Source organism: Calliopsis andreniformis, chromosome 7, assembly GCF_051401765.1.
Source record: "Calliopsis andreniformis isolate RMS-2024a chromosome 7, iyCalAndr_principal, whole genome shotgun sequence".
NCBI classification, from domain to species: domain Eukaryota; kingdom Metazoa; phylum Arthropoda; class Insecta; order Hymenoptera; family Andrenidae; genus Calliopsis; species Calliopsis andreniformis.
In genome coordinates, this window is record NC_135068.1 from 8,593,584 (window position 1) to 8,605,777 (window position 12,194).

Below are 12,194 nucleotides of genomic sequence, written 5' to 3' on the forward strand. Positions count from 1 at the left end.
AGTTAATAATTTCAGCATTTGTTAACTAAAAATTAAAAATATTAATTATTTACACAAGTGCACACTGTGTGCGATTGTTATTAACAATATGTGTACCTGAAATTGTTGCTAAGATGATTATTTTATGGAAAATATCAATCTTTTGCAAAATATTGTTCGTTAGATCAGTCTCGAAATTATAATCAACTGATGAATTTCTCTGATTGGTTCTCCAGCTGCTTGGAGGTAGTATAAATACTTCTCCAGGAGCATGAGTACTTCAGTCCCCGCGGGTCCTCCGGCGGGTAAGGACCTCCCAGGGCCTCCTGGGTCTCCCTGGACCCCCTGGACCTCCTGGACCTCCTGGACCACCTGGACCACTTGGGTCTCCTGAGACCTCCCTGACCAGTGGTCAACCGGACTGACCAGTGGTCAACCGGACTGACCAGTGAGTTTTTGCACAAATTTTGAATTTATCTTTTCTGTTGGCCTTGTTTTGCATATATGTTGCCCCCTTTCTTCTGCTTCTCCTATTTTGCGTGTACTATGGCCTTCTCTTCTACTTCCCCCTATTTTATTTATATTCCCTGCTCTGCATTATTATCTACTGATAATTTTGATTTGTTTATCAACCTTAATGGTTGAATATTTAACTATTATTTTAAAACCACACATGGTTTAAATAACCATCGAATCAATATGTTAAAAAACGAATTCGATTAATATTTCGAATTCTTACACTTGTTTTCTATTCATGACTTTAGTTTACTAGTTTTAAGTTTAGACTTTAAGATTTTTGTAAAAGAAGATAGAAGAGACTACTTCAATCATTTATATATTACACTTGATTCCTTGCTCTTGTTTTTGCGATCATTAATATGCTTCTGTTATTCGTTCCTTCTTTCATTGCTGCTTACCATTATCATTCCTATTTCATTCACATGAAGAACATTCATCGAACGAAGACATCATATCCCCCGAGGGATTTCAACTCGATTTCTAATTTTTAATATTTCAGTACACAGGTGAACATTGAATGGAGGTATCAAAAGAAAAACTTAATCAAATGCCAACGTTGTTCAATTCTGTTTTGTGTTTAAATATGTTCTCTCCTGATTCGGATTTTGGATTGTTCTGTTCATGCTTTCTCATTTCTATGATATTCTTAAGAAGATTCAGTTGGTCATTCAGTTGTATTTCCTCCTATTTCTTGTAAACAGATTTTTCATTCTCTTCGAAGGTTATGAATCGTTCGATCGATTCTCTATCATTCTGCAAAGCGCTCTTCAGCATCTATTGCTGAACACAATGTTTGTCGCTTTAGCGAACCTTCAATTTTAGCATATTCTAGGATTTAAGTGAACATCATATCTACATCATAAGAAGACATAGCATCCACCGAGGGATTAAATCGCTCCTTTTTTTGAAGTCTCTTTTAAGATTTAGACTTTAAGATTTAGAATTTAAGATTTTTGTAAAGGAAGATCGATGTAACATTGATTACATCTATCTCCCTATGGGTCTCCTGCACAGCAACCTCCTCGTGGTGAGACCCGGGCCGGTTCTGTCCGGGCCAATGGCTGTGCCATCGTTGGGGTATTCTTGGGGAGGCTCCCCCAATCATTCATATTAACTTGAAGATTGAAGAACGAAGACATCGCATCCACCGAGGGATTCACCGCTTCTAGTATATAAGTCGCAATCGCATATGATATTTTTAAGACCCTACTTATAAGTTGCCATTGTAAAGTCATTGTAACATCACTGTAACACTGCCAAGTTGTCATTTCTTAGCTCTCTTTGCTCGGTTACTACCTCCTCACCTTCTGTGAGGAGGTCATCTTTGCTTCTCTTAGTAGAAGCAACTAGCAGCTGTGGAATTGGCAGTCGATGGAGCTTGTTCTTCTTCCCTTGGGGGTTTGTACTAACGAGAGACGATGTGGACACCGAATGGTGTGTGGTATGACACACTTGCAGGTGGAAACCCCACAGGTCAATCAGGCAACTGATTGGGCTGTGAGGTGCCAGTCGCCTTCTCCTAGTACCCGCCTTCAAGGTGGAAGGACTCCCACCACCGATTGTCCATTTCATGGTTGCCTTACGCGGTAGACTCTAAATATTCCCAATCCCTTCTCAATGATTACTTGGCACTTTTTTACTTTAAGATCCAAGGCAAAGACGTGAATGGAACTTGGCTTCCATCCATGTCTTTGCCTCTCTAGCGTAAAATCACTGTGCAATTGTCGAGTTGTCATTTCTTAACTTCTTTTCTTGAAATTTGTTCCTCATCTTTGGTGAGGAAGTCACCTCTGCTTCTCTTGGTAGAAGCATGTGACCAACCGTGGAATCGTCGGTCTGTGGAGTGTGTTCTCCTCTTGGGGGTCTGTACTAGGAGTGACGCGACGGACACAGTAGGGTGTGTGGAAAGACACACTCGACTGTGGAAACTACACGTTTCCGCCTTTTGCACATTCTCTTTACCAGCCTGTCGGAATTAGGTCTACTTAGGTAGCTCCTATGTGGCAGCAGGGAGCAATGGACAATTGACTGAATCATGTAGTGCCGTGCGCCTCTCCGACCTACCGGCCTTCAAGGCGGTAGAGCTCACACTGCCGCTCGTCTATTTCACGGTTGCATTAGCGGTAGAGTCTAACTTAACCAACCCCTTCCTAATGATAACTCGACAATTTCCTACTCTAAGGCCGAAGTTAAAGGCATGCATGGAACTTGGCTTCCATGCATGTCTTTGGCTTGTTAATTTAAGAATTTTGTAAAGGGAGATCGATGGAACTTTGTTTCCATCTATTTCCCTGTGGGTCTCCAGCACAGCAACCTCCTCGTGGTGAGACCTGGGGCGGCTCTGTCCGTGCTAATGGCTGTGCATCTTGTATTAGATATAAGGGTAGCTAGGTAGGGGTGGCTCCTCTCGTGTTTCTGCGATCAGTGATATGCTTCTATTATTCGTCTCTTCTCTCTTTGCTGCATGTCTCATTCTCTGGTTAATTTCATTTCTGGTTATCATTATCATTCCTATTTCATTCACATGAAGATCATTCATCGAACGAAGATATCGTACCCCCGAGGGATTTCATTTGTATTTTTAATTTTTAACATTTCAGGGTTTAGGTGAACATCGAAAAAGAATTCAATCAAGGTTGTTCCATTCTGTTTTCTATCTAAATGTGTTTTGTCTTGATTCGGGATACGGATTGTTCTGCCAATCCTTTCTCATTCCTGTGATTTCTAGATGGGTCTCGAGCACAGCAACCTCCTCGTGGTGAGACCCGGGCCGGTTCTGTCCGGGCCAATGGCTGTGCCATCGTTGGGGTATTCTTGGGGAGGCTTCCCCGATTATTCGTATATTGCTCTTCATACTCTTTCTTCGCCGATTCTCTCTTTATTCTCAACTTGAAGAATGAAGAACGAAGACGTCGCATCCGCCGAGGGATTCACCACTTTTAGTATATAAGTCTGAATCGCTGACAATATTTTTAAGGCCCTACTTTTAAGATTGTATTGTAAAATCCTTGTAACACTGCCGAGTAGTCACTTTTTTGTTTTCTTTGCTCGGTCACTTCCTCCTCACCTTCTGTGAGGAGGTAATCTCTGCTTCTCTTAGTAGAAGCAACTAGCAGCTGTGGAATTGGCAGTCGATGGAGCTTGTTCTTCTTCCCTTGGGGGTTTGTACTAACGAGAGACGATGTGGACACCGAATGGTGTGTGGTATGACACACTTGCAGGTGGAAACCCCACAGGTCAATCAGGCAACTGATTGGGCTGTGAGGTGCCAGTCGCCTTCTCCTAGTACCCGCCTTCAAGGTGGAAGGACTCCCACCACCGATTGTCCATTTCATGGTTGCCTTACGCGGTAGACTCTAAATATTCCCAATCCCTTCTCAATGATTACTTGGCACTTTTTTACTTTAAGATCCAAGGCAAAGACGTGAATGGAACTTGGCTTCCATCCATGTCTTTGCCTCTCTAGCGTAAAATCACTGTGCAATTGTCGAGTTGTCATTTCTTAACTTCTTTTCTTGAAATTTGTTCCTCATCTTTGGTGAGGAAGTCACCTCTGCTTCTCTTGGTAGAAGCATGTGACCAACCGTGGAATCGTCGGTCTGTGGAGTGTGTTCTCCTCTTGGGGGTCTGTACTAGGAGTGACGCGACGGACACAGTAGGGTGTGTGGAAAGACACACTCGACTGTGGAAACTACACGTTTCCGCCTTTTGCACATTCTCTTTACCAGCCTGTCGGAATTAGGTCTACTTCGGTAGCTCCTATGTGGCAGCAGGGAGCAATGGACAATTGACTGAATCATGTAGTGCCGTGCGCCTCTCCGACCTACCGGCCTTCAAGGCGGTAGAGCTCACACTGCCGCTCGTCTATTTCACGGTTGCATTAGCGGTAGAGTCTAACTTAACCAACCCCTTCCTAATGATAACTCGACAATTTCCTACTCTAAGGCCGAAGTTAAAGGCATGCATGGAACTTGGCTTCCATGCATGTCTTTGGCTTGTTAATTTAAGAATTTTGTAAAGGGAGATCGATGGAACTTTGTTTCCATCTATTTCCCTGTGGGTCTCCAGCACAGCAACCTCCTCGTGGTGAGACCTGGGGCGGCTCTGTCCGTGCTAATGGCTGTGCATCTTGTATTAGATATAAGGGTAGCTAGGTAGGGGTGGCTCCTCTCGTGTTTCTGCGATCAGTGATATGCTTCTATTATTCGTCTCTTCTCTCTTTGCTGCATGTCTCATTCTCTGGTTAATTTCATTTCTGGTTATCATTATCATTCCTATTTCATTCACATGAAGATCATTCATCGAACGAAGATATCGTACCCCCGAGGGATTTCATTTGTATTTTTAATTTTTAACATTTCAGGGTTTAGGTGAACATCGAAAAAGAATTCAATCAAGGTTGTTCCATTCTGTTTTCTATCTAAATGTGTTTTGTCTTGATTCGGGATACGGATTGTTCTGCCAATCCTTTCTCATTCCTGTGATTTCTAGATGGGTCTCGAGCACAGCAACCTCCTCGTGGTGAGACCCGGGCCGGTTCTGTCCGGGCCAATGGCTGTGCCATCGTTGGGGTATTCTTGGGGAGGCTTCCCCGATTATTCGTATATTGCTCTTCATACTCTTTCTTCGCCGATTCTCTCTTTATTCTCAACTTGAAGAATGAAGAACGAAGACGTCGCATCCGCCGAGGGATTCACCACTTTTAGTATATAAGTCTGAATCGCTGACAATATTTTTAAGGCCCTACTTTTAAGATTGTATTGTAAAATCCTTGTAACACTGCCGAGTAGTCACTTTTTTGTTTTCTTTGCTCGGTCACTTCCTCCTCACCTTCTGTGAGGAGGTAATCTCTGCTTCTCTTAGTAGAAGCAACTAGCAGCTGTGGAATTGGCAGTCGATGGAGCTTGTTCTTCTTCCCTTGGGGGTTTGTACTAACGAGAGACGATGTGGACACCGAATGGTGTGTGGTATGACACACTTGCAGGTGGAAACCCCACAGGTCAATCAGGCAACTGATTGGGCTGTGAGGTGCCAGTCGCCTTCTCCTAGTACCCGCCTTCAAGGTGGAAGGACTCCCACCACCGATTGTCCATTTCATGGTTGCCTTACGCGGTAGACTCTAAATATTCCCAATCCCTTCTCAATGATTACTTGGCACTTTTTTACTTTAAGATCCAAGGCAAAGACGTGAATGGAACTTGGCTTCCATCCATGTCTTTGCCTCTCTAGCGTAAAATCACTGTGCAATTGTCGAGTTGTCATTTCTTAACTTCTTTTCTTGAAATTTGTTCCTCATCTTTGGTGAGGAAGTCACCTCTGCTTCTCTTGGTAGAAGCATGTGACCAACCGTGGAATCGTCGGTCTGTGGAGTGTGTTCTCCTCTTGGGGGTCTGTACTAGGAGTGACGCGACGGACACAGTAGGGTGTGTGGAAAGACACACTCGACTGTGGAAACTACACGTTTCCGCCTTTTGCACATTCTCTTTACCAGCCTGTCGGAATTAGGTCTACTTCGGTAGCTCCTATGTGGCAGCAGGGAGCAATGGACAATTGACTGAATCATGTAGTGCCGTGCGCCTCTCCGACCTACCGGCCTTCAAGGCGGTAGAGCTCACACTGCCGCTCGTCTATTTCACGGTTGCATTAGCGGTAGAGTCTAACTTAACCAACCCCTTCCTAATGATAACTCGACAATTTCCTACTCTAAGGCCGAAGTTAAAGGCATGCATGGAACTTGGCTTCCATGCATGTCTTTGGCTTGTTAATTTAAGAATTTTGTAAAGGGAGATCGATGGAACTTTGTTTCCATCTATTTCCCTGTGGGTCTCCAGCACAGCAACCTCCTCGTGGTGAGACCTGGGGCGGCTCTGTCCGTGCTAATGGCTGTGCATCTTGTATTAGATATAAGGGTAGCTAGGTAGGGGTGGCTCCTCTCGTGTTTCTGCGATCAGTGATATGCTTCTATTATTCGTCTCTTCTCTCTTTGCTGCATGTCTCTCTATTCTCTACTTATTATTATCATTCCTATTTCATTCACATGAAGATCATTCATCGAACGAAGACATCGTACCCCCGAGGGATTTCATTTGTATTTTTAATTTTTAACATTTCAGGATTTAGGTGAACATCGAAGAAGAATTCAATCGACGTTGATCTATCTTGTCTTCTGTCTAAATATGTTCTGTATTGATTCAGAGTACAGATTGTTCTGCGAATCCTTTCTTGTTTCTGTGATTTCTATATGGGTCTCCAGCACAGCAACCTCCTCGTGGTGAGACCCGGGCCGGTTCTGTCCGGGCCAATGGCTGTGCCAACGTTGGGGTATTCTTGGGGAGGCTCCCCCAGTTATTGATACATGCTTCTCTCTTTATTTTCAACCTGAAGATTGAAGATTGAAGATTGAAGATTGAAGATTGAAGATTGAAGAATGAAGACATCGCACCCGCCGATGGATTCAGCACCTTTGGTTCGTAAAGTTCTGTCTTTACTCTTTATTGTTCGTATGAATGAAGACGTCGCATCCACCGAGGGATTCACCGCTTCTAGTGTATAAGTCGCAATCACTTAGAATATTTTTAAGACCCTACTTGTAAGTTTCCATTGTAAAGTCATTGTAATACTGCCAAGTTGTCACTTCTTAGCTATCTTTGCTCGGTTACTACCTCCTCACCTTCTGTGAGGAGGTCATCTGCTTCTCTTAGTAGAAGTAAATGTCCAACTGTGGAATCGGCGGTCGATGGAGCTTGTTCTTCTTCCCTTGGGGGTTTGTACTAGCGAGAGACGATGTGGACACCGAATGGTGTGTGGTATGACACACTTGCAGGTGGAAACCCCACAGTTCAATCAGGCAACTGATTGGGCTGTGAGGTGCCAGTCGCCTTCTCCTAGTACCCGCCTTCAAGGTGGAAGTACTCGCACCACCGATTGTCTATTTCATGGTTGCCTTACGCGGTAGCCTTTAACTATTCCCAATCTTTTCTCAATGATTACTTGGCACTTCTCTACTTTAAGGTCCAAGCTAAAGGTATAGATGGAACTTGACTTCCATTTATGCTTTTGGCTTGTTAGTTTAAAATTTTTGTAAAGGGAGATCGATGGAACTTTGATTTCATCGATCTCTCTGTGGGTCTCTACTCGCAGCAACCTCCACGTGGTGAGACCCGGGCAATCGGTTCTGACCGAGCTAATAGCTGCGAACTGTTAATAGATATAAGATAGTAATTATAAATATAAATAAACTTCACAACAAAAGTAAAGGTTCACTAATTTTGGTCCTAAATATTGTTGGTCTTTAAGCTGCTGTAATGTCGATCATGACAGAACGCTCTGGCATTACTGATCGTAACCACCTTCGATAGAAAAGTGGAAATTTTAAGTTTTATGTAAACTTCGTCAATCATTTGATTTCTTGTATAGAATAAGTGCACCAATTACTGTTCTCATCAAGGTTACTTTTAGTTAAATTAAACGGTATTATTCCATTTTCTCCTACTTCGTAAGAGATTTACATTAAATTTAATGTTTGTCGTACTAACAGGCATTTTTTCGTAACTAAAATATTAAAAACATTTTAAATATTAATTAAGTCACAAAAAGAAGTTCATACATCAATTACTGTCTGCCAGTTAGTGTACAACTATCGCCTTTTCAATGTTCTAGAAGTGTAAATGTTATGTTTTCAATTCGAATATGTATCTTAATGATTGAAGTTTCTGAAACTTTTTCCAATTTAATAGTGTTACACATTCTGATTCGTGTGAAAATAAAAGGTAGACGGAGTATTCGACATGCATAAAGTAATTGGTACTCTTACCCTATACTTTATCAATTTGTTATTAACTAATCATATCAATCTGTATTTAATTTTGTGTCGGTGTTATAATTTAAATTTTTACCACTAATTCTTATCAGTACTTCTTACCTGTACTACAATAATACTTACCTTATTTCGCGCACAGCAGCTAACGTTGAGCGTATCACAAAAATGATAATGAAGCTTTAGAACTTAGAACCCCAAAACGCGGCATAGCAAAAAGCATTGTTTGTTCAGTCTACCTTGTATACCTACTCGCCTGTGATTAAGGCATCGACAAAGTCTCGTCACTGTTGCAACAACCACAACTCGACATTTTTCTTTTTTCATATTATTAATACAGAAAGATTGGTTCTTGCACTAAATGAGAATATAATCTCATTTTCTGGAATATCATAATTTTTTAATACACATATCGATAGAGAAGCATATAACCAATCATAAAAATCCTACCGTATACAATTGGTTCGACTCTACACTCTATATAGTTCGTGGTTTTCTTTGACGTAGATAAAAACAGTGCATTCAAACTTCGAATAGTAAACAAAAGCGAATAAATCGCAAAAATGAGTAATTCAACTATTTCTGATCAATCGCTCATGGATAAGTCCATGCGGAGTGTTTTCGGTGAGATATATTATTTATTTGTATATCCTTTTTCTCGTTAATTAATGCCGCATAACCTTCAAATTACTGTAATTTCTGTTTTAACAGTCGGGAATATCCCGTACGAAGCCACAGAAGAAAATTTAAAAGACATTTTCAGCGAAGTTGGACCAGTGCTTTCTTTCAAGTAAGTTAATTTCGAATTTCTACATTTTAATCAGTATTACTGTCCCATTTACAGAGTTTCATGCTCGCTAAGTGATCATGCAGTGGTGCACATAATTGTATTTTTGTAAATTGCGTTCTTATAATTTTATTGATGAAACATTGACTCTGGCAACATTTCATAAATAATATTTGTTTCTGTTAAATACTATAGTAGCTTAGATTCTGAACTCTTATAGATTAGTATTTGATCGAGAAACAGGCAAGCCCAAAGGATATGGCTTCTGTGAGTACAAGGATCAGGAAACTGCCCTCAGTGCCATGAGAAATTTGAATGGTTATGAAATTGGTGGACGAACATTGAGAGTCGATAATGCTTGCACAGAAAAGAGTCGAATGGAAATGCAAAGCCTTTTGCAAGGACAGAATACTGAAAATCCATATGGCGAGGCAGTTCAAGCTGACAAAGCGCCTGAAGCTATAAGCAAAGCTGTTGCGTCTCTGCCACCAGAGCAAATGTTTGAACTCATGAAGCAAATGAAGCTTTGCGTACAGAACAATCCTAATGAAGCACGTCAGATGCTGCTCCAAAACCCCCAGCTTGCATACGCCTTGCTACAAGCACAGGTAGTCATGAGAATAGTGGACCCTCACACGGCTGTCAATATGTTACATAAAGCAAATCCAATACCGAATGTATTAACACCTTCTGATAAACCTGTTGTACATCCAATTGTGCCACGAATCGAGGAACCATGGGCTCCTACTCGTCCAGCGCCAGTTACAAGTACTTCAGCTCCAATCTTTGCTGGTGAGAATAGAAATATTTGTTTCATCTTTATTTATTCCCTGCTGTAATATTTGCAAATCCAATGAGCAAAGATGAATTTAGTATAGTTTTCATGATATCTTAACCATTGAGTTACTATTGTAATAATCTGTATATACGATTATTGTAATAGGACAAGATGTTGATCTACGCACACTGGACAGGCAAATCGATCCACGTTTAGCGCGAATGGATCAAGATTTAAGGGGGCCACAGGTGCCAGCAACACCTGTGAGCGCACCCCCGCCTGTAACTGCTACCGCTGATCCTAGAGCATTGGCTACATTTAATATCACGGACAAGTAAGTATCGGTTTCATATTATGATTTAATACAACTTTAATTATCCTGATTTCATACTATCATTTAAAAGCTTAATCTCTTTTATAGCGCGCTTCCTGTTGAAGGAGTCGAGAGGTTTTATAACTATACTTCGATAACGAAAAATAGTTACATTTAGGATTACTTTGAAAACGCTGTCTCTTTTTCAGTTTCTGCCGCGATCCGAGAACAGATAGATTCGGAAGGGATCCCAGGGACCCCAGAGATCCGAGAATGCCTATTGATCCTAGAATCACGAAAGCTAATCGTGAGTTTAATCAATTTTGGACACCTAATATTGGTTATCGTGACAATAAACTCGAGTTTGCGATTGAAATTTTTAGCTCCAGTGCCAGTTGCACCGCCAGTGGTGCCAAGACCAGTTGCTGCACCTACTGTTCAGTCTTCGAATGTCGTCACAGCTAGTGCTGTAACCCCAGCTGCTTCCCTAACGACATCCGCAACATCTGCGACTTCGAGACTTATGGCAGGCATGTCTTCTGCAGGAAATATACCCAGTGGAGCGTCAGATCAAGAAAAGGTACAAATAATTCAATACAAAAATTTTATTTAATTAACTGCGTATAAAAATATATAAAATAATACATAATGGCTTTGGGAATATAAGGGATAATTGATTTCGTTATTCTGTTCACAGGCTGCTCTGATAATGCAAGTCTTACAATTGTCTGATGAACAGATTGCTATGTTACCACCTGAGCAAAGACAAAGTATTTTAGTACTTAAGGAACAGATCGCTAAAAGTACACAACGTTAGTGTTAACTTCTTTCTTCTTTGTGTTCAAGTTTGTCTAAATATTGTAAAATTATAAGATATAACCTTAATTTGGTACTGTCAATAAATGTAAAAGAAAAAGTCCTACTTTTTGTATCAGTAATAAGAAACCAAAAACTTAGTAATATCACATTAATAAACATAAAAAAAAGGTACGTTTCTACCTTCGAATCTAATAATTTCATACTAATTTACTATTATAAATATGACAAAAAGGAATGTTTGCTAATGTTTCACGCTGTCCGTTAATTTTTCGCTGATTTGTACTTGAATAAGCCTTGTTCAATGAGTGTACTGTACATCAGTTCTGTTCGAGTCTCATCCTCGTACACTTCAATACTCACAAAATCTTCATCGTCAACTTCCTAAAATAATCAATTTAAATTAGCACGCGTACACTATTGTGGAAGACTGTGATAGTATATCAGCACATTTCTCTACCTTGACAGTAGCAAAGATACGTCTACTATACATTTTCTCTAATTCGTTTATAAGAGTCTCATTATTTACATTGGAAGTCATTTCCAAATTCCACAATTTACACTTTATGGACATAGTTGGCAACTCTAGCCACTCTTTTTTCATACTATACAGTTCACACCTGTGTAGAAATAAAATGTACGATAAGGAAATGTTTTGGCGTGATATTTGCTTTATAAAACATGTATTAATTGTCACAAAATTAAGGACATACTGATATATGCTATCAAAACTTACTGTTTAGGGTTTACTGATCTGTATTCGTCGTTCCCATAATCCACAAACAGTAATTTAACCTCAATATGATCTGTACCGTCCATTGGTGTAGCGTGTGATATAAGACATCTGTACCAGAGACCATCCCTGTATCGTGCGCAACACGGTGTATCTATAAACATAGTTGAATATTATGATACCGAAGTAATTGTATTTGTAAAAATTAAGCTATTGCAATTGCATTAATAATGCTTACTGCGAACAATATTCGCAATTTTCGGTTGTTTTGTAGCGCTTTCTTGCAATTCATTCATTAGAAGCTCATACTGTCTGTAATAGGAATTTAGAACCTGAAATAAGAAGAGCATCAAAGGTGTATTATATTATAATACATTTGACATATACGTATTTATTAGGTTAAAGGATAATATTAAGTCTCTGATGTGTGAACAGACACAAACAGCGTAAGAT

At 40.4% G+C, this 12,194-nt stretch overlaps 2 protein-coding genes across 3 annotated transcripts in view; one reads left to right on the plus strand and one right to left on the minus strand.

Moving 5' to 3' along the window:
* The first annotated feature begins 8,810 nt into the window (after nt 1–8,810).
* Cstf64 (cleavage stimulation factor subunit 2 CstF64) lies at nt 8,811–11,111 on the plus strand. Of its 2 annotated transcripts, XM_076382142.1 has the most exons (8): nt 8,811–8,938; nt 9,026–9,104; nt 9,322–9,893; nt 10,045–10,213; nt 10,301–10,327; nt 10,402–10,499; nt 10,576–10,772; nt 10,890–11,111. In XM_076382142.1, exons 1-8 carry the CDS (start codon nt 8,878–8,880, stop codon nt 11,007–11,009), a joined length of 1,323 nt encoding a protein of 440 aa, XP_076238257.1. In that variant the 5' UTR covers nt 8,811–8,877; the 3' UTR covers nt 11,010–11,111. The 2 variants fall into 2 exon arrangements, with proteins under 2 accessions (XP_076238257.1, XP_076238258.1); XM_076382143.1 differs by lacking the exon at nt 10,301–10,327.
* Nucleotides 11,112–11,257: 146 nt separating this feature from the next.
* Qin (tudor domain-containing protein qin) overlaps nt 11,258–12,194 on the minus strand; it is a 227,942-nt gene continuing 227,005 nt past the window's right edge. Inside the window, 4 exon segments of the mRNA XM_076381779.1 lie at nt 11,258–11,392; nt 11,469–11,628; nt 11,745–11,895; nt 11,980–12,073. Coding sequence (XP_076237894.1) covers nt 11,273–11,392; nt 11,469–11,628; nt 11,745–11,895; nt 11,980–12,073 — 525 coding nt within the window. The 3' untranslated portion in view covers nt 11,258–11,272.